The sequence below is a fragment of the Biomphalaria glabrata genome, chromosome 8 (assembly GCF_947242115.1).
Source record: "Biomphalaria glabrata chromosome 8, xgBioGlab47.1, whole genome shotgun sequence".
Lineage (NCBI taxonomy): Eukaryota > Metazoa > Mollusca > Gastropoda > Planorbidae > Biomphalaria > Biomphalaria glabrata.
Genome location: NC_074718.1, coordinates 16,949,269 through 16,973,043, shown reverse-complemented (window position 1 = coordinate 16,973,043; position 23,775 = coordinate 16,949,269). Strand labels below are relative to the sequence as shown.

General features: G+C 34.5%; 1 protein-coding gene across 8 annotated transcripts in view; it reads left to right on the top strand.

The window, feature by feature from the left end:
* Positions 1–585: 585 nt before the first annotated feature.
* LOC106076018 (uncharacterized) overlaps positions 586–23,775 on the top strand; it is a 225,276-nt gene continuing 202,086 nt past the window's right edge. The window contains exons 1-6 of one of the 8 annotated variants that reach the window (XM_056039085.1): positions 633–762; positions 2,112–2,167; positions 5,458–5,585; positions 5,926–6,047; positions 9,880–9,922; positions 12,774–16,788. In XM_056039085.1, coding sequence (XP_055895060.1) covers positions 6,009–6,047; positions 9,880–9,922; positions 12,774–13,714 — 1,023 coding nt within the window. In that variant the 5' untranslated portion in view covers positions 633–762; positions 2,112–2,167; positions 5,458–5,585; positions 5,926–6,008 and the 3' untranslated portion in view covers positions 13,715–16,788. The other 7 variants (XM_056039081.1, XM_056039080.1, XM_056039084.1 and 4 more) reach the window with 7 other exon arrangements.

Here is a 23,775-nt window from a genome sequence, read left to right as displayed (position 1 = left end):
AAGAGACATTTCACAGAAATCCTTAAAATCTACAGTATTTAAATATTATTTCTTAAGGTAAGATCATAAAATTTAGTATAAACAAATGAAAATTTAATTTGACTGCAATGTGGATTCAAATACACACACAAAAAACATTTACATACGTGACAAACACACAACCAGTGCTTTCTGAATAAGGCTTATATGTACTTTTCTGTGACGACAAATAAACTCCATGACTTAAATAAATGAATTTTAAAATATTTTCTTTTAGTCTAAATAGAGAAAAAAACAACAATTCTTTTGCTATTTGTTTTAAACAAAAAGTATGCCAAGCTGAAAGTTGATCAGAAAATCAATCATCATATACAATTAACGTTTGCTTTATCTCTAATGTGTTCAGAAATGTGATTGACCAGTACATTAACAATCCAGCAGCACCGCTTAGGAACTCTAACAGCTTTACAAACAGAAATGTTGTTGTTTTGCTCAATCTTGCCAATGAAGAATATATTGAAGGAATAGGGGAGTTCAGATACTGGGAGAGATGACGGCAAACGTTCGTTATTAGCTCCCCCTAACATTTCAGCGGTGATCCTGTCAGAAGTTTCGATTTTTGTCGAATATGACTAGCTTTTGCTCTCTAATCATACGGTTAACCTTGTTTTTTTCTAGTATGTATATTTGTCTATCATGACTATAGTGTATATATTTTATGACTAGGGCGGTGTGCCATACTGTTTTTGAATGTGTATCTTGTGTTTGTTTTGTATTGAGAAGGTCAGTGAGTTGATGGCTATTTATTTATATAGTTGTAAAATATGACTAGAGCGGTGTTCCATAATTTTTTTAGTATGTGTATCTTTTGTTTATTTTGTATTGAGAAGGTCCGTTAGTTGAGGGGCCATTTATTTACTCATTTATTTTACTCATGTAAATAAACTTTGTATATATGTTTACCTGCGACTTAAAGTCCTGTGTTGCATACATTAGTTTAATTGTATACCTGGAGGTTATACCTAAAAACCTAGGAAATGCAAGTAGGGGCCAATATGCCACAGGACAAACGTGCCAGTACACCTTTAACACTGATCTGATGATCTAAAATACCTAAATCTAGATATAATTCTAATTGAATATTTTAGCTATACCCGCTAATAGGTAATGTGAACTGATCATATCGGTTCATGAATCCTCTTTATGTCACAGTTTCCTTTGCTAATATTAAAAAATAATAAATTACCAGTAATTAATTTTCTAATTGGTTATTTTTTTAGTTCTTCATGTTTTATCTATGTCAATGAACAAGTGTGCGAAATTTTATCTTGATTCGAGAATGGGTGTTGCAGAACTAAGGTGTACACAATTTTTACAAGACAGAGTGACTTGGTATTAGCTTTGTAATAAAAAATATTTCTTGTTTTTGGGAAAAATTATCTGTGTTCTAAATTTAAAGCTGAAATCATTTTCTATAAAGAAGCTCGGTATATAATACAATCGTATTGATCTTGTATGTTTGGCAGTGAAACCTTATGAAAAAAGGTATTGATTATGTCACGAAATATCTATTGAAACATGAACTTAATTTTTAAATCAATATTTCCCAAACTGTGTTCCGTTTAGCCTTAGTGTTACGCGAGGCCTGAATAGGTGTTCCCCGAAATACAGGAATATTTAACAACTTAGTCACCTTGTTCATTTATCTTTCTAAAACAATAGCAAAGTGTTCTCCAAAACATAGCAATGTGCTAAGTGTTCCGTTAGTGAAAAAAATTGGGAAAAATTGGTTATAGTATATCACTGTCTAAGTTAAAGCTAATATGCAAATAAGCTTGAATGAAATTTCTTAATATGCTTACTGTAGTTTAGATTTTCTTTTTAGGGGGGTTTACCTCAAAACTACACTTTGCTGCAATCATTGAACTAAGTGCGTGCAGTCTAGTTTTTTATTTGCGAGATGAGTGGTGGGGGATTGTGCAGTAATGAGAATTAAAATTGTTTTTCTTTGTACGAATTAAACCAGTGCGGTCTAACTTAAAGGAAGTTTATAGTTGTATAAATTTAAATTTTGTTAATATAAATTTTGCTTAGTAAACATCACACTTTATTTCCAAGTATTATTTCTTTAGGCGGAGACGATCTAATTAACGATTCGACGTTGTGCCACTTTTGTATTTGTTAATGGGTAAGTAATTAAGCAAATTTACGCCTGTAAAAGAAAGACAGATTATCTAACAGATTATAGACGTTACTTCAAAAAAATATTATCATATGTATTTCATGTGTAAATCTAGTCATGCATGCTATTTAGTGACTACAAATCTTCCATGTCGTTGGTTTTCTAATCCAGGCACTAATGACAGTAGAAAGAAGGAGCTTATATAGGAGTTTATTCTAGCTTCTGGAAAAAGAAAAGTTCCTCTTTCTTTAGGTCTTTATGTTTATCATATTAGGTTTTGTTTATCTATGTGTAAATTTTATTTAGTGTTTTAGGTATTATTGTTACTTTACTATTTATTCTTTCTTTGTACTTAAGTATCTCTAAATTTAGTAATTTTATTAACAACGTTACTTTAATGAAACATAAATATTCGTTTGTTATACATCTTAAGGCTGTATTTTTATTTGTTCTTTCTTTATATTTTCTTTGGTTGAGGGAGGAAAAGGCAATTATTGGTCTAAGTATATGTAAGATTTTAGTTTATGTTCCTTAGTGATTTGTAAAACGTTTGGTTTAATAAATTGTTTGATTTTTAAATCATTTAATCATTATGGGGATTTAATGATACCTTTTATTATTTCCTATTTCATCTTGATATAGATTATATACCTTTGCCCGTTATGAGCATAGCATATCATGATCAAAAATTTTAACATGACCATTTTTTTTTGTCTAAGATTATAACCATATTTCTGTTTGACACATTGGCCATATTTTTTTGCTTATTTTACACTTTTTGACGCCATACATCCAGAAATGAAAATTGGTTAATTATTAAAATTCTAATTAGGATCAGTGTAATTTTTGAAAAAAGATATACATATTACAACAATTACGTAAAATACCTTGCAATTATTCTAGTTTATTGTTAGTTTAAAACTGATAATCAACATTAACATAGTAAAAAAAAAGAAAGATAATAAATTAATTTAATATTTGTTGACACATGACATTACAACATTTACTCGTTTGTTAAGAAGAATCTATTCAGATTAAATGACTACAGCATTCTGTGGAATGCAGGTATTGTCCTTTCAAATCGTGTCATCTTTCACCTAATACTTACACTACTTTTGTTGGAACACTTTGTTGCATACAAAAAGCAGGATGTCTATGAGTACTCAATTTTCATCCTAATTCGTTTGGTACTTAGTCCAAAGTTTCTGTTGTAATAGAAATTCACATTTTCCACTTTTCGGTTTCTACATGTCACAAGCTCTGTTACATTGCTTTGTCATATACAGAAATAAATAAATATATAAATATATAAATATAAATATATAAATATATAAATATATAAATATATATATATATATTGTTACGAATCTCACTATACAGGGTCTCTGCAAACTACACCATACACCACCAACTTAAAGAACTTAACAACTCAGGGCTCCAAAGTAACGTAACACTTTAATAGTTGAATAAATAACAGCCAATACTGTACAATTGGCAACACGTACACTGTACAAATATCTCTCAGATAACACCGTACCGCTGTATCAACTCTTGCACTGACCTCTCCGTCTCGTTCCGGGCTTCCACTGGGTTCAACTGTTCAGGACTGACTTCACACACTAGGCTCGTTGTGTCGGACTCGATCACAGACCAAGATCAACTGTACTTGACAGTACTCGACTGTACTTGACAGTACTCCGCACTGAACCGTCGTAATGTTCCGTACAGAACCACACCGTTGAACTGTGCGTAATCGATCGTGTTCTGAACCCCTGTGTGAACCTTCTCTCGTGAACCCTGTCGTGGACTTGCTCTATTGAGCCCCTTTTCTCAACCGTCTTGACTGCGACACCTCCGCTCTTATATAGGGTCCCTAATGGCCTTCTAGAAACGGACGGAACATCACTCGACGTTTCTAGCTTCGTCACACGACTACATTCCTCGTGACGCTCCTGAGCTCTGTTCACGGCGGCAATCCTTCCTGAACCGGCCTGTTGACACTCGACTCGGCTGACCGTCGTAACTCGTCACGGTTGACCGCTCGTCTAGCGCTGTCCTGGGGCGATTTGCGTCGGCTGACTACACTCTTACCACTATTCCCATCTGTGCCACCGCCAGGTTTATAACACTGCACCCTCCTTAGATCTGTCCGTCCCGGACAGAATCAACCTTATGACATTGGCGGTAAAGTTTCGTCGCTGCAGGCGGGGGTCGATCGGTGGCAGTTGGCTTGCCCTGTTGAGCTTGACGGAGCCATTCATGTTGCAGTCAGCAATGGTCGCTTCCTTCTTCTCCTCCAATTTTCCTTCACCTGTTTGCATGGACGTCGTGCTTTCATCGCCATCCACGTTGAATTCAGAAAACGTTTTCTTCTTCTCCTCCAGTTAGCCTTCATCTGGTTGCATCGATGTCGTGGTCGCATCGCTCTCTTGTCGTTCGGTACTGAGGGCAGCCACTTGACACATGGAGAGATGTTGGATGTAAGGGCTGGGGATACCAAGATCGTTGGCCAAAAAGGTGACTTCATAGGGCTTTGCGGCAAAGGACTGTGATGGATTTCAAATCCACAGGACATGGAATGTGGGACAGGTCATCATCTTCAGCCGTGTCTGGAGGACATTATCCTGGGACAGGTTGGTAACACTCCACTTCTTCTTCGGCCTCAGGCTCCATTCGGCTTTCTTCATCATTATCAGGACCCCTCTCTCTCGTCTCAGTATCGGGCCAATCGCCTGTTGGGTTCAGACTTTGTCGATGGCTTTCATTGTGCAAATGTCCATCAACTTCAACGTCAGGCTTCCTTGGATTCTCTTGACCACCATCGCTCGACGTTTCTAGCTTCGTCACATGACTACATTCCTCGTGACGCTCCTGAGCTCTGTTCACGGCGGCAATCCTTCCCGAACCATCCTGTTGACACTCGACTCGGCTGACCGTCGTAACTCGTCACGGTTGACCGCTCGTCTAGAGCTGGCCTGGGGCGATTTGCGTTTGCTGACTACACTCACACCACTACCCCCATCTGTGCCACCACCAGTTTATAACAATATATAGTCAAGGTCGTAAACCTTTTTCCACGGTCCCAATACAAATCGCTTCGCCAATGATCTGGTGCTATATTGATGTCCTTATATACTAGAAATAGGAAGGGAGAGAATAAACAGTCTTGTCTCACTCTTGTTCGGATTTTTTTGTCGAGTGTGTCTGTAAGTTATCTGACATATATAATAATTTAAAAGTCATCAACTAATATGAATTCCTAATGATATTTGTTGTTTTTTCCGGACACTCCGTAGTTTTTAGTAGTATGCAGTGAGTCTTTACGTGCTGAAGAACGCCTTGAAATAGTGTCTTAAAATGATGTAAAGTGGAAATTTATTATTCCTTGGACTGTTCCAGAATGATGCCAAGCGTCGTTAAAAAGGTACGGCTAATGATCAAAGACATGCCGAAATGCATCATCTTTTTTACGATTAAGCGGAATGCGATTAAACGTTTTTCTTGGAGAAGAGAGCAGCGTTATCCCTTATAGCTTTTAGACATTTTGATCTATGGCTTATACTTAACGAGAGTTTTATGTGGCCAGCTAAAGGACTAAGCACCTTTACTTTTCCTCAACTAATGTAAAACTTACTTCTAAAAATTGTTTTTTTTTAAGTTTCTAAAGCTGTTTCATTTAATTAATTACAAATAATTATAAATAATTTTAAAATTGTGTAATCTTAGGACCAATATATAATATACATGTTTGTTTTTTTTTACAGTTAGTATACCTGGGTTTAGGTAGTGATGTAAAAGCCTGTACTTATACTTAATCTTGGAAATCAAAGACATAGCAATTACTGCCATGGGATCGAAATTGTCGACATGTCATTACCGAAAATTGGTAAGTTTATTTAGTATAATGAAGAAAACCATGCAGAACAATGACATACTTTAATTCCTATATTCCTAAGCTAGCAATTTTCGTATGTATAAGTATATGTATATAGATAACAAAAACTTTCTTAACTTATTGGGCACATCAAGAAAACTCGAGGTCTACTGTTACAAAGTTTGAAAATGTTTCATTATCGTAAAATAAATAAACTTTGGCTAGAAAATTTGGAATAAAAGTGTTTCGAATGACGTAAAAATAAATAAAAAATGACACCTCTTGCAGCGGTATACTAAAATATATTTTGCAAACATGAACACGTTTTAATAAATCAATAGGTCTAGTAAATTTACGCACTATCTCATTTAATACAGATAGGTCATTAAAAGCAAGGTTTATTCACAGTTATAATATTAAAAATTTAATAATTTAATACAAACTTTTTGTAATATTATGTGTTCACAATTTTATAAATCGAGCCTTAGAAGATAACCCCCACCTCCCGGACAAAGCCCATTATCTTCTCAGGGTCAACATTATCGAAAAGTGTTTTTAAGTTGTGCGCTCTAAAAAAATTCTCCCTAATATTTTGGTATCTCCTTATCGCCAAAATAAAAGCCACCTGCGCGGCTCTTCCCAAAATAAAGTGTATCTTTTTTTTTCATTGTCACGTGAATCACTCTGCTTTAATCACACTATTAACATATATTGCAAATATGTAGTGAAGTTACTAGGGATACGGAGATTGTTGTCTGCACCTAGTGACACCCATTTATGGTCGACACCAGAATAAAAACAAAACCAAAAAATAAAAAAAGAATATTGACAAAAACAGGCAAATTAAAAAAAATAGGTCTCTAGATTTATACCCAAACATGCCTATGCACATATACAGTACTAATCAAAATCTACAAATTTATTTTAGGCCTTATGGTATTAATTGTATTTTCTTTAGTAGAAACGTCAAAAAAGTTACTTAATGATAAGAGGATGTAGAGATAGTATTTCGTTTAAGAACAACAAATTATATAGTTGCATATGCATTATATTTATTCTATTGTTCAGTATAAATTACGTGTAAGCGATTTTATTACCAAATTTTATTAAACAAAATTACTTGGAAAAGAAAAATCCTAAGAAACATTGATGATATCATACATGAGGAAACCGGATAGGGAAGAGAATCGAGCCAACCAAGAAATACTTCATCTTTATGACAGAAATGGATAGGAACAGATTACGTTTAGCAGGTCACCTCGAAAGAATGCCAGAAAATAGAGGAGCAAAGATTGTTCGCCGACAAAACCAAAAAGCAGGCGCCTCAATGACTGACCACGAAATGTGCTAAAACAGGCAACGTCCTTTAATAAGCTATAGAGCAACTGGGATGGATGGATGATGGAAATTAATTCATTTAATTTGCCTCGTTTAATCTCTTAAGTAAAACTTGTTTACGTTAGCAGAAAAATTGACTAAAAATGTTCTGTTAAAGAATTTCTCTTCGTCAACGTTAGTTTATACTGCAGTACGAACAAATTCATCCCAACTAACTTAGCTTGGTACTATTGACGCTTTAAGAAGACGTTAGAAGACGCCTTTTTTAACAATTAGGATTATCTTAAAACAACAGAATCATTAAACACTTGCATGAAAAACTGCAGCTTTCTTCGAGCTGTTGGGAAAGGCACCCATGCTGAGGGGGTTGAAGTTCCCTGAAGATGGCATCTCGTCCTGAACAAAGTTGAGGGAATAAAGCCATTTATATTATTTAACACGTAAAACTTTGTGAAGAAGACATTTCAAAAAGTCTCTGCCGAAGCTGTGACAAGTCAAAAGCTCGCTGTCAGAGTCACTCAAATTTATCACAGCATTAATTATTATTATTCATTATTTATTTATTTTATTTTAGTTATTTCCCCGTCCTATCCCCAATTTCTTTACCCGCCCCACCCTTTCCTCTCCAGGCTAGACTGAGTCCACCACCTTGGCGGACGTTTCACTTATCTTCTCTTGACCGGGTAAAGATAAACACATTCTCTTTGATCGTACCGGCCGTATGTCTGACGGGCGCAGTTGCTAACACCTTGTGTGGAATTCAAGTCACTCTCCCCCCCCCCATTCTCCCACGTCTCTCTTTGATCTAGGAGATCACTCGTGTCAAAACGCCTCTCGACGCTCCAAGGTGCGACTCCCATCTCAAGTCTATTTCACCCACGTGTAAGATAATTCTTAGCCTAGGACATTTCCTGTTTCCGCCCACATTTTCCAGGCCTATATATAAGGTAAATTAAATCAAACCAGACCCGCTTATTTCTCTATCGCTGTCAATCGAGTCTGGACTACTTCATACATTCTTACTCCTAGAGGAATACCTCGTGCCTCCCTCAGATGTCTGCCTTTGTGCTTAGTGCTATTCAGCACTGCACTTGCCTATTTACCTGCCTGTTCATTTGGCATTATCTGCCTATTCATCGGATCACTTGCCACTTGCTAGTGAGTATCATCTACTGCCTACGTGGATCTACTCAACTCTACTACTTGGCGCTATCGGCCATGCCCGCCTATTCGACAGCCCACCTGTCAACTTATTAGGTGCGACGTCCCTATAGACCCAGATCTGTGCGAGACGTCATAGCTACGCCAAACCCTCTGCAACTCACTGGACAAGAGTGATGATCTAAATTAGTATCAATTAGAGATAGATGCAAACCCTCCTCCTTTTTATTCTTTTATGTAAATATTCATGTAAATAAATATTCTTCATTTTTAACTTTGTATCTTTCTTTCATTGCTTGTCTCGTTGCGTGCCTGCTCCCGATTCATATGTTGACGGGTTGGTGTGTGATATCTTTAAAAATAATAATCCCCTAGACATCAAACGCGCCAAACACACGTCACTTTCCCCAAACTGTCACAGAAGCAGGTTTCAATATTTTCAGAAAGAACGTCAGAATTAAATTAGATCAAAGACAAATGACAGAGAAAAATGGAGAAAAAGGTTGACATATCTTGTGTGGTGCCCCAGCGGTCCAGCAGGCCAAAGGATGGATGAAAGTAAATGTGAATGTAGATGTGAACATGGCCTAACTAATGTCTTATAATGAATATGTAATTGATCTAATTGTTTTGTAAAGGGTCAAATCCTAAAGAAAAAAAAATCATTAAAAAAAAAACAATTTTTCCCCTTTGGTTGAGTGTTCAATAGCTACAATGCAGCACTACAGTTCATGAGATAATATAGAAAACTACTTTTTAATTGTTGTTTTTAATTCTTTCCGACTTATATGCATTCCAATTAGATTTGTTCTCTTTAAAAAGTAGTTAAATTTGTGTGTGTGTAAATGTAGTAGTTAGTAAGACAACTTATTTAACAATACAAATGTAATTTTTTTTAAACAAAAAATCTAAAACCGTTTTCATTAATGTGTTAAAAATATGTTAAATAGTTATAACCCCTTCTAAAGAGCCTCTCGAGTTATAGTGAAAAGTTATAAAATCGGTGTATTTTTATGAAAAAAACTGCTTGCATTAGTGATTAAAAATAAAAGAGATTTTTCGCTTTCAGAAAAGAAAAAAAAGTAGTAGTTGCATCAGAACTGTGAATGGTCAAGAATTTTATGATGTCGGATTTTCACTATCTTTTACAGTTTACGAGATCTAAACGGGAAGGACGAATAAACAGACTGATAGACGGACGGACAGGCATTCCACAATAAACCAATAGCGTCTTTTCTCTTTACGGGGGCCGCTAAAAAAAAGTAATAAAATAATATTATGTATATTTTTTTTATTAAATCTTTATTCTAAATTAAAATACATAATTTTTAACATTCTTTTTTAGGACATTACAAGCGAAAATAAAAGATTTGATATAAATATGCAAGGTATTACTTGTTTGGATTGATTAGTTATAAATAATTAGTGTTTAATTTACCTTTTTTTATCCATTGTCTTTTCATGTGAAAATGTACAAAAACGTTTTAAGAGCACTAATGAGCACTTCTTTCTTCTAATTCTAAAAGTAAAAATGTCATTGCTAATGTAGTTTTAAAAATGGATAATATAAATAGGAATGTTTTTTTTTTTAATTCATTTAATATCTAAGTAAAATAAAATGGTGTAATGACATTAATGAAACATTATATTAAATTTAAGGCAAGCGCTCAACGAAAAGTAGGAGGTAATGATAAGCGATGTATTTATTATAAGCTATCAACAAATATATACACTTGGAACTCTGCTATTAAATCACAGGGGGTAATGTCTTAAGTTCTAAGAATCCTACTTAATACTATAAAAGACCACCGACACACATTCCATTGTCGCTCTAGATCTCCCAAACAGTTCACTAGTATCACACAGGAAAGCACTCAGCCCCAGACTGTTAAGACTCCCATGACTTCAGCCGGATCTACAACAGTCCTTCTTTGTGTAGAATCAACATGTCTTCTCCACTACTTGTCTTGAACGGTGCTCTGATCAGCATGATCAGTGTGGCGAGAGAGAGGAGTTACAACATTGTCCTCTTCTCAGAATTGTTCGTACCGAACACATTCAGGTGCCCTACAAGGTAGTGGACGTTGGTCAGTGCAGGTGGAGTTCGGTCTATGGGAGCCACAGACGGCAGGGAGCGTGTTCCCCACGAAGCCATCTGTACTGTTCTCTGCAGGTGCCGCTCTCTTTTTCTCCACACAACGTCGTGATCTTTGCTTTCATTTCTTCATGACCGTTGTCGGTGACGCTCGCCTTCTGACACATATAGAGGTAGTGGTAATCCCTCTACTTGTCATCAGAGCAGTTGGTCCTGAACGCCGCTATAGCAGACATTCTCGATGGACTCTCATTATATACATGTAGACCCACAGGTAGCCATGATTGCAAGCACATTGTCATTGTCAGCCGTGTCACTAAGGTATGCTCATGAAGCATCCTTGCAATGTTCAATGTGTAAAAGTTAATTAAGTGCTGAATCGGGCCCAGTTGAATTAGATTCCCCAACAATGCCACTGTCAATGTTAAAGGCAGAAATACAAATGTCTTTTGGATCCAGGCTTTCTTGATTGTTTTTTTTTTTGGCATTCGCATTCGCCATTTCAGGCGCCGAACGTACCGGTCATGTTAAACTCCTGGTAGCAGTTTTCACTCTTTAAAGTCTCTTCGTAAGCACTGGCAGATAGACATAAGTCATTAAGGTCCAAACCGACAAGCTTGAGCACAGGCTCAATATTGTCTTGATCTGTCCAGCTCGTAGCGGTAATCATAACAGATACATCGAAAGCTTCAGTCGCATAGCAGACTTCTTCTTTTTCTTCTACTGTCTATTTATGTTTCTTTGTTTACTTCTTGTTAAGATCGAAGCTTTCTTTGTAATTATCAGTACAGCCACAGTCTTGAATGAGTAACGGTTTATTGTTGTTGAATGATGTTGGACTCCCTACTCTTAAAGGATCGATCTGGTCTTGCATGATGTGTATCAGTTTGTCCATCAAACGATTCATCGAATCCTGCAAGGTTCACACTTTTTTCGACTTGTTCTCGTAATAGGTCCTGCATGGTGATTAGCAGCTCACTAATATCTGGTTCTACCTCAAACAAGTAGGTCTCTGGATCCTCCCCTTCATCAACCAGGTCTTGCCGAAAACGTGCTCTCATCTTTCTTTGATCCAGACGATTTTCAGCTCTCTGGCTCGGAGCTCCTCTTTCAACTGTTTGTAGCTCAGTTCGTCTAATTTCCTCAGCGTTGTCATTCTTTCCTTTCATTGAGCTGCCCAAATCCCACTTCTGACACCAATTGTTTTAAATCTAAGGCAAGCACTCAACGAAAAGTAGAAGGTAATGATAAGCGATGTATCTATTATAAGCTATCAACAAATAGTTAGACATGGACTTCCGCTATCAAGTTCTAAGAGTCCTACTTAATACTACAACAGACAACCGACACACTTCGCAGTGTCGCTTCAGGTCTCCCAAACAGTTAATAGTATCACACAGGACAGCACTTAGCCCCAGTCGGTTCAGACTCCTATAACTTCAGCCGGATCTATAAGAGTCCTTCTTCATATAGAACCAACATGTCTTATACTTGTCTTAAATGGTGCTCTGATGCGCACCATCAGTGTGGCGTGGGAGCGGAAGTAAGCAATATCAACAGGTAACATTTTAAAATTATGATTTCTTACATTTTTTAAATTATCTATAATTTCAGCCTTATCACCATTTAGTTAAATTCAGTTTTTCATATTTAAATATGGACATTATTAATTATAATACGGTAAATTGCTTACGAATAGGAAAACCCTGGGTTTCAATGCTTGTGAAGACTGAATTTTTTTTTATTTTAGGAAATTTTAGGGCGCTTCTTAGTTTACACAGGCATATTAGAGACCATACATTAATTATGCAAAATTAAAGGTAGTTGGTTGTTTTGCTAATACATTTACACACTATTTACTTGTGGACCATAGAAAGAGATGATCATTTCATCATCTGAAAGGCCTGAATGGGGAACTTAAATGTTATTTATAAGAAAAAAGTAGGAAAAGTGAACATTGTCAATTGCTTCCAGCTACCAAACTGATGATTCTGAAGGTCCACTTTTTTATGTCCTCTCATTGATAACTATTGAGTTGTTTTTTTCTAAGTGTAAAATATTTATAGATGTCTATTGATTGAATCAATAGTGTAAATTATGTTCTAAGCAATTGATCATCTCAAGCTTATTTAACTGTTCTTTAGGCTATCATGACACTCAGGAGTCAGAAGGAGGAGAAGCTGATCTACACACATATATTGTTGGCTGTAGGAAGAATCCAGGTCATAAACAGTTTATACCTGTTGATACATTTACCTTGAAACATTTACCTCAATGTCTTCAAGACAATGATCTTTATGAATTTATCAAAAGTATGGCTGACCTAACAGTTAGAGTAGGTGTTACAATGTCCAGTACACAAAGACCAAAATTTTGGCCAAAGACAACTCACTTATATCCATTTTATAGAATGAGTGACAGGATAAATTTGAGAACAGGAAGTGGAAGAGTATGGTATGTAAATAAGTTTCAAGATGGAGTCGTACAAGATGGAGGTTATAGATGTAGTGACTACAAAAAATGTTGGTGTAGAAAATGTGAAGTTTCAGACTTAAAAAGCAATGTATGGTGGGAATTTGATATTTACACAGCCGCACATGTGATTTTTGATGACTTAGAGGCCATACACACGACCTTGCGATTGTTTTATGATACAGAGGATAGCCCAGTAGTCACCGTGGATAAGGTCAGTGTTGTAAATGTAAACATTGAGTATGACTGTTGTTGGTTAAAATGTGTTACATGTGACACAATATTAGGAAAGAAACTAAAGGAAATGTGGATACATTTTAAAAATGTCTGGGAGAATGTCTGGAAGAAATACAAAGACAAAAGATCTAATTACAAGTTTAACGTTATTGTGTCACATCCTCATGGATGTTCTAAACAAGTCAGTGTTGGTCAATGGAGGGACAGACAAGAAGTGGGTGGTAGATGTAAGTTTACATATACAACTTGCACATGTCCAGGAAGTAGTGGAGCACATGTACACTGTCTAGGGTATGATGACTGGGCTTGGTCTGATCTTGTCCATAGTGGAAGTTTTGAGCCTGGATTAAATTACAGTGGATTTGGTGTTGTCTAATGATTAGTTTCTCTTGTGAGTTAGCAAGCTCCAACACGAAATATTTTTTGAGAAAACTTGACATTCTTAACATTCTTAACATTCAAAATTAGAAATCAAAAGTCTGTTTTGTCTTGAGATGCATACCTTGTCATTTAAATATAGAGATTAAATTTTCATTTTTTTAAAAGAACTAAATAAAATGCAATAAAATATTTAAACTTTTAGTGTGTTAATAACTCTTTAAATTTTTTTTTTGTTTTATGGATATCAATGTTGTTATTTGAATTAATTAAAATAGTCTATAGATTCTATATATTGTCATAGGTCTCAGTGAGACACTATGGTTTGATTTGTGCTATATTAAAAACACAACTTGGCAGAAGTAAAGACACGATGGTTTGTTTTGTTTTGTATTAATGAATATGAATGGGACTGTGAGACACGATGGTTTCATTCATTCTTTATTAAAGGAAACAACTTGGCCGCAATTAAGGCAATATGTTTGTTTTGTTCTGTATTAAATGATACAAAAAGACCGCTATGAAGACACGATGGTTTGATTTGTTTTGTATTTAAGAATATCATCAGGTTTAGGTTTAAGTGGCCACTGCTCTATTCACTAATCTTTAGAATACAAGAAATTGCCATTATAATTTTAAAAATGCTAATGTAAGTCGTGCTAAATGGTAAAGTAATGGCTGGGATAATGATGTCTTAGATAAAAAATAAATAAATATATTTTTTACTCTAGATAAATAGCATTTCTCAGATTTGTTTGTTAAAAATTACAAAAAAATGAAATTCTCTTTGGTTCATATACATGAAATTTTTTTACATTAAACTTCTTATTAGTTACTAAACTTATTTTTAAATAGCCTTCTAGAACAAGTTATGTAGATAGTAACTTATAATTAGGGAAGTAAGACTTTCATTTAATTGCTTCTTTTAAATTTTGAAGCAATTTTTTTACTTAAAATGTGTATTTAAATTTGAGGACAGCAAGTAGAAGAGTATGCTACGTAAAAAAAAAAAGAAAGAGAGAGAGAGAGAGAGAGAGAGAGAGAGAAAGAATTTGGAGTATTTCTATACCTAAACCTTACACAAATTTTTTTAGGCTTTCTTTTTTAAGAAGAAATGGATTTTAATGCAAACAGTACTACGAAAGAATGTAAATTAATATTTTTAAAATATTTTTGAAATGCAATTAATTTGTCTTATATAATTTCCGCATCTTTCGTTATAAAGGCAATTGTCAGAACGATCTAGGCGAATGGAACTCTACATCATATGACTTTTTCTTAAATTTGTAAATGTTTAGTTTTCCTTTTTAATCCAACCATATTTATATATCTACTAAAGTAACCCGTAAGTTTTAAAATTTCTTTGTAAATCAACCTTTAAGGTCTAAGTGCTTATGTAAAATTAGTCTAAAAAGCGTTTTTCAATAACCGTTTCTAGTAAGTTACTTTTTTTTTTAAATTCTGAACGACCTATTGTCGATATTTTTGAAAAAAAAAAGTCTATTGACATACATTTGTTTTAATTTAATACCTTTAATATGGAACGATTTGAGGTCGATAATTAAACTATAATGACGTTTTTTTTTCAAGGAATGTAGGTTTAATGTAAGTCAATGATGCAATTTCAAGCAATCATTTGACATAGTTTTTTTTTATGTAACAATTTCAGGAACAACTTTATATTTAATGAAATATAAGTCAGTATAGAGATTTCATTTAGCATTCATATGCTAGTTATATTAAAAACCGGAACAACATATGATTAATCAAATAATTTGCAACGTTTAAGCACGGAAATTAAATATAATATAAATTAGAAGAGCAAAAAGACATTCGTTGACATTGATTTCTTTAAAAAAAAAAACGGAACAATCTATTATAGATACTAAAAACTATAGAGATGTTTCGGAAGGAATATTAAAGGTATTATCAGATTTTAAATTCTTTTAGTGTTGTTGTCTTTTTAAAATCTAAACGTAACGACAAAACGCACAAAATAAGAGGTTTTATCTTGACGGGGCAATAAACAAAAAACTAAAAAATACAATCTCCTTCTTTAAAAATGTTTAATTAGTGTTATTTTTTATATCTAACCGTGACAGACAGACCGACCAACAGACAAAACACACAAAAATAAGCTCTTTCATTCTGATGGGGGTACTAAAAAAAAAAAAATTGATTTTTTAAATGTTTAAGAAATTAGTTTAGTACCATGTCATGGCCGGGCTTTACGCTACTACACGAAAGTCGCTGCATACAAAGTGCATTCTTAGCCTTTATAAACAAACATAAATGTTTTCTTTTAATTTTACCAGCTAGTTGACCAGAAAAAACACCTTTGATTAATGTTGATATTTGTTCTTAACATTTCTAGTACATTTTATAAAATATTTGACTTTGTGATACTAAAAAATCAGAAAATCTGGGCATATTGTAACATTGCCTTCCTTACATTTACGTTATCGTTTTAGAATTGGTGTATTTTTATGAAAAAATCGCTTGCATAATTAATTTTATAAATTAAACTGTTTGCTTTTAGAAAACCAAAAGTAGCCTTTGTACCTAAAATTTTCAAGCCGCATTTAATGGTGAAATTATATTTTCTTATCTCTTCTAGTTTTCGAGATCTGAGTGTGACAGAGGGACCGACGGACATTTTGCGCAAACTTAATAGCGGCTTTTTCTCCTTACGGGGGCCGCTAAAAAAGTACATTATAAAAAACAAAGCTTATTTTAAATGTATGAATGAGATTGGATCAGTCATATAATTAAATTTGTAATAATTATAGACTAGCAATAATAAATATGTGTTATTATTTTTTTTAACGAATAATTTTGTTTAGCGCAGTTTTATGCCTTTAGATTTCTCAATTTGCTATCACTATACTATCACTTGTCTGAATAAGTTGAACAGGGTAAATAGAGAAAAACTCCGGAATTATTTTCCACCTTTGGACGGAATTAATTTTTCCGCCATTTCAGAGTGCGCTACTTTGCTTCGATATAATTTGTATAACTTTTTTTTTATTTATTATTGGAAAATAATACATTTGATATAGAATTAAAGACAAATAGTTGTTCTTTCTATTTGAAAAGCTTTCTAGTTTGCAAGTCATGTTGTTGTAATTTTGGGTTTTGAATATAAAAATTAAAAATGAAAAACTCACCAACTGACATTGAAAATATCCATCCAAGTGCATGTCATAAGAAATTTATTGTTCAAATTGAATCTAAAGAGCTTTTTTTTCTAATTTTTATCCATTTGTTTACATAACACCATATAAGAAACAGCAATAGACGCAAAAAATAATAAACTGGAACTAATAATCCAATGTCACTACTTTAACGAAAAAGCATATAAAAAAGGAACACTCTTAGAACAAAAACCTTTTACCCTAAAACTAGACCAACAGTAAAGCATATATATATTCATGGTATTTTCTTCGAAAGTTCTTCATGTACTTAGTATATAAATATTCCTTCTAGTTGCGATTTTCATGAAAGCAGTCAATATGAATGTGTGGGTTCGACTCCAATCCAGCGCAAACATAAACTGTTTTCCATGACCTACAGTGTTTACATACTATGTCTTTTTTATAGTTGTAGGTCTCCATTTTCTGAAAATGGATCTTATTCTAGCAGGGGTGTTCAATTTAATCATATGGTCAGCATAGCTATTTATTTTGCTGACAAGACTATCAACAATGTCATTGTCGATAAAAAAAAAAACCCATTCCAGCTCATTAGATGCAGTACTGACTAAGTCTAGGTTGACACCCAAATTTCTTTTTGGAACAAATCTGAAATTGTTCTGTTTCAGTGCCTAGGCCTAGAGATATACCTCTATCTGATTAGATTTAGACCTAGACGATGTAGAGAAAGCTAAACTAGTTCTAGATCTACATTGAACATAAGCTGGGAGTGGGGCTGCTTCATCAGATGATAAACTTCATCATTACTAGACCTAGCCCTAGGTCTAGATCTATAAATTAATTTACTAGATCTAGAACTATATAATTAGATTTAGAATCAATATCACCATCAGATGAAACAAAATCACTGTCATCTAAATTATTATACTTCCTCATCAAAGAAATATTTAGATCTACAAAGTTTATATGGCCCTGGTTGAAGCTCCATGTTAAAAAAAAAACACACAGAAAAAATAAATGTAATCTCTTTACAAACTTCGTACAAAAAAAAACACGTTAAATGAAGGAAATTCCGGATGTTTAGCAAAGGGAAACTATTCTAGATAAAAAATAAAGCAATTAAAAACATGAATCGTAGGAATAGGAACAAAAAATAAAATTTAAATAGCCGATGCCCTCAGCGTTGGTCCGACCTTTTTCCCCTTTTTTAAAATTAACGTCTTGAGCGTTGTTCCGGAGCCAAAGAATTAAGGATACTTTTTTAAATGTATTTTTAGTTGAACGACCTGAATTTGAACGTGAGGGCTTTAAGCCTTCTCAGGCTTTCCAAACAAACGTAGTAACAACTCTACTAGCGAAGAGTCTATAAACATATTGTCAGGTTTAGGAATTATTTGTGTTAACTAGCTGTACACAATTAAGGTCCCGGGTTCACCCTGACAAGAACATCATTCACACACAGTCGTGCATAGAGTAACCAAATATGTAGATAGTTTAAATAACAAAAAAAAATTAATTTAATTGTATGAAACTGATATATGTGCATGTATAATGAGGATGATAAATAGACAATATATATATATATATATCATAGGCGTAGCCAGGATTTTTTTTCGGGGGGGGGGGTTGTATGAGGGATTTTTTCTCCCCCACCCCCCACCCCCCCACCCGCGAATTTTTTTTAAATATTTATTTATGTGTATGTGTGTGTACATAATCTTTATTGCATTCTGACCCTTCATTCTTTCGGAAGACGTTTATTGTGCTATAGAATAGGTTCTTCCATGAGTTAGTGGAAAAATTGTAGATTCCCCCCAAATACTAGCAAGGGGGCCGCCAAGCACTATTTCTGATATTGAAAGCCAACAAAATGCATATTCTGAGGTATCTACAGTGCATTTTCCTGCTATTAAAAAGTTTTATTTCAAAAACCTAATGTGCTATTCTAACTGACTTAGACCCTACCGCGCCGTTCGGAGCATTTGACGTCAAGCTGTTTCCATAAAAATCCGTCACTGGTAATGTCTGAAGCTTCTTCCCACCTGCCATGAGGACCTCAATGAATGAGTGGCGCCAAGTTGTACTAGGATATCATTGCAACTCTTCTTATGCGTGTCGGAGAATATGTCCCGCAAACCTCATGCGTCGCTCTCTCACAATCTTACTAAAGGGTCGACTCCCCGTTCGGCATAGGATTTCCTTTATTTAAACCCGATCTCTATAACTGACTACTAAAATCTGTCTTAGCCATCTTTGTTGAGCTATATTTAGTGTTTTTCGATTTCGGTAGATGACTATTCACTGCAGTTTATTAAGGGAGCCCTGCCACTGGTAAAAATGTGTAACCACTCTTGAATACGCTCTTGGAATTAAGTGATTGTAGTTTGCTTTAGATTTTATATCGAAAAGAGAAGTTTTATCGTCTAAATCATCTGTTGGGGGTTTTCCGGCTCAAAATGCTCTGTAAGGGGATCTTTAACTCAAAACCATCTGGAGGGGTTTTATACTTTAAACAAACGCCATCTGTAGAAGAGGGGTTTAAACTCAAAACCCCCGATTGGATTGCCTACTCTCAAATAATTTTAGTGTGTAATTTGCTTTTTTTTATATTGAAGAGGTATTTTTAGCATTAAACCCCTCTGAATGGGGGTTTAAACTCAAAACCCCTTTTGGCAACGCTCATAGCATTTTGAGTGCGTAATTTGCTTTTTTTCTTACACTGAAGATGTATTTTTTAGCCTCAAACCCCCCTGGCGGGGGGTTTAAACTCAAAACCCCTTTGGCTGCGTTCATAGAGTTTAGTGTGAGTAATTTGCTTTTATTTATATTGAAGAGGTACTTTTTAGCTTCAAACTCCACTGGAGGGGAGTTTAAACACAAAACCCCTTTGACAACACTCAAAACATTTTGAGTATATAATTTGCTTTGTTTTTATTATTAAAGAGGTATTTTTTACCTTCAAACCCCGCTGAAGTGGGGTTTAAACTAAAAACTAAGTCAAAACCCATTTAGCTACGCTCATAACATTTTGAGTGCGTAATTAACTTTTTTTTTTATTGAAGAGGGGATTTATCGTAAATTTTGGAGGGGGTTTTAAAATCAAAATCTCCCTTAACTGTTCTCTTGGAATTAGTGGATTTTCGTTTGCATTTTTGTTTTGTTTTGTTTTATAGAAGAGGGGGGGGGTTAACTGCAAAAACCCCAAGTAGGAGGTTTAAAAATCAAAACCCCTAGTAGGGGGTTTTAAACTCAAAACCCCCATGGTAAGGGGTTTTAAACTCAAAACCCCATAGGTTGTGCTTGGGCAATTGATGGTTTAGTATTAAAATCTCACCTAAAATAAACAAAATCAAAGCAAAAAATCATTCACTAAATTCCGATCCCCCCCAAGGGGGGGGATTTTATTTCGGGGGGGGGTGAACCCCAACCCCCCCTGGCTACGCCCATGATATATATATATAAAGATATTATTCAATAATTAGTTTAAGCACCTTTGCTACTGCTATCAACTTGTCACCCTGGTTTCATAGTCTACCAGATTCTGACCGACTGGCGTCACAAAGCTGCCAACCTCGGGGTAATAGTAAAGTTAGACCTCAGAACATCGCCAATTTGACAATGACATTGAAAACTGTAATATATATTTCTGAGACTGCAAGCGACGCCCACACTAGCATATACTCGAGCTCAGTATATCCAACTGTAACACTGTCACCCTATAAACGAAATAAACACCAAGCTCATTTTCTACTCTAAAACTAGAAATAGTGACACCCTCATACAACATATCTTAATAAATATCACAAACGAATAACTCACCCTATACATAGGTCCAAAAATCCTACTGAATAATAAGTCCGAAAAACTAGTACAGACTATAGATATAATAACCTTTTACGCCCAACATACCGTCCGTTTCAACCAAATTTAGATGGTGAACTGCCTCATGACAAAGAATGACCAATAGATGTCACCGGACTTTGTGACGTGGCAAAAACAATTCAAAACAAAAATACAAGGCACTCTCGCCCCGTACAAGTACTACGAGTAGAGAAAATAAAAAAAACAGTTAGGATAACAAAGCGACACATATAATATGTATACATATCTATTATTTCTATATCATGTTTCAAGTGTTTGCAGTTATATCTCGATTTGTATGTGTTGAGCCTTTTACTTCAATTCTAATAATACATTTTTTGCAATACATGAATTTTCCAGCCCGTTAGTTATTAAGTCTGTATAAAAAAAAAACAAAAAAAAACAAGATGCAGAAAATAACATTAGTTGTAATCTTGCAAAGACTGCCTTGAGAATTCTTGCTCTGGTGAAATAGAATTTACCTCAGACTGTCTTAACAATACTGTGACAATGTAGTTAATATGTGTGTAAATGTTACCATTGCTCCGCCAAGCTTTTCAAATTTGTACATAAAGGTGATAAGGATGCAATATTAGTATTGTGAATTAGAAATAGAAAAGTAAGTAAGTTCAAATCAGAAGGTGCGATGGCTGAGCGGTAAAGCACTTGCTTTCCGTACCGTGAGTCCCGGGTTCGAAGTCTTGTGAAGACAGGAATTTATTAGTCTGGGATCCTTGGGCGCCTTCTAGTCCACCCACCTGACATTTGATGAAAAATTAAAACGGTTTGTATTCGTGTTAGCAACACGACATCCTTCTTAAACGTAGGACACAGAAACAAATAGCCTATACATCATCTACTTTACAGATCCAAGGTCTGAAAGGGGAACTTTACTATAACATTAAATTATGTAATTATCAGAACTTTTTAGACATATTTCAGGTGACTATATCAAATCCTATGCATTTCTTTCCTACTCCTAAAACATGAATTGTATATAGAGAAATAATATTTTCTGTCTATCCCCCCCTTTTACCTAGCTTCTTTAAGAAAATCTTATTTTAAAAAACATACATTTTAGTCCTCTTTACAGTTGACCTATTTTAGAAGTACGTAAATAGCTTTTGTCACAATAAAATCGGGAAAGTATCAATTTAGTTTTGGTTTGTAGCGACATAACAGTTGCATAGCCAACAAGTTATTTCATGTTAGAAAGTATTTTATGATGAACAGTAAATATTATTCACCTGTGGTGACATAGTTACTATTTGTTTAGGTTTGTGTAATGTCGTGAGAATGTGTTTGTAACATTGATTTAGTGTGCTGTTATCCTAGTCTCTTTCGTCAGTTTATGTGTCGTTCTAGTTTAATAAAGCCTTATTTTAGGTAACTTTTCAGTGTTCCTTTATTTCTTATTACAGTTTAAAGACTAGAAATTTTTTATTCTATGGATTTATGTCACATTTTTTTATATTTGTACAACCCTATTCTCAGTCTGTAAGTAACAATAGTAATACAGATAAAGCGTCTGAAAAAATAAAGCCAAAAAAGCTAGACATATGGTCTAGCTCGCCATTGGCTGCTGAGAAGTGGCCGCACTGGCTCAGAACATTTGAGAATTTCATCTCGTCAGTCAAAATCAATGGAGTACCCTTCAAGACTCTAGTAGATATGGGGAGCAGTGAAATCTATAGATATTCTTCAGTTGCTTAAAGGTACAAATAGTAATTAGAAACGTCCAAAAACATAATATGGCCTCTACATATCTTTCTCGTACTACTCATGTACATATTTTAGCTAAATTAAAGTGCGAAGATGTACAATACAAAAGTGTGAAGCTCTCACTGCTGGCTGGACTAGTTCAAAGAATGATGTAACTGTATCGGATGTAATCTTAGGGCTAGATTTCATCCTTCAGCACGAAAAACTGATGACCTTTTCAAGTCTTGCTCCTGACCGCTACCCCATAGCTACTAAATCTAAAAGAATTATATGCCTGACTCCAAATACATTCAAACTAAAATGAATAGATTTCTGTCTGACAAAATTATTGAGCCTTCCACGTCCCCGTGGCGAGTCCTATATATAGAAATATATGGTTTTTTTTCAACCTTAGAAATGACAGCTTAAGAGATTAAGTTTCAAGCCAATATTTAATATTAAGATTTAGAAACCAATGTATCTGTTGAGATAAAGTAATAATAAAGTGTAGCTTATGTGTAACTAAATATAGAGTACAATGGAAATAAGAATAGATAGTTATTCTTAGGAAGCCAGACGAAACCTGATTAATAAAGTATAGCACTCACTGGAAGACTGTATAGTCTGTTTAGAAAAGTAAAAATTCAGTCTAAGCTTATAATTAAAATGATCCAAGCCGTAATTTTGTCATTTAAAAATTACAAGTAATTTTGCTAGCAAAGTACTAATATAATCACATGTCGGTACGTGAAGTTTTGGCGCAGCCTTTTTCTGGCACGATATATTATTTGATGATGATTTAATAAAAGAGTAGCTTTTGTAAAAATGTTTGTTCCCTCTAGTATAATGCTGTATTTATTGTATACATTCTAACATCATCCAGCGTTTTTTATGTTTTCTTTTAAGAAAAGTTTTGCTTATTTTATGAAAATATAATAGGTCAGATTTTTGAATGGCAATAACACGCTCCCCCCTTTCCTTTATATCTGAGTTCTACTAAGCGCACTAGATGACATTTTTTGATTCTTTCCAAAAGACATTAAAAAAAAAAGGAATTTACATAGTTTAATATTTGAACAAGCTATAATACATTTCAAATATATAGTTTGAGAAATGGGGAAAAGGGGATTTTGGTGACACATTTTTCCTTGACGAAGTTATGTCAAATAAATAAAGATAAGCCCAGCACTAAGCACTGGTCATTGGCGTCATGCGTCAAGCAATCAACTCCTTCGTCTGGACATAACTTCGTACTGGTCATTATATGTGACACCTATCCGGCACCCTCTCTTTTGGGAACATTTAAATCCTTTTAAATACTCTTTATTCCAACTTCCATTTCTCA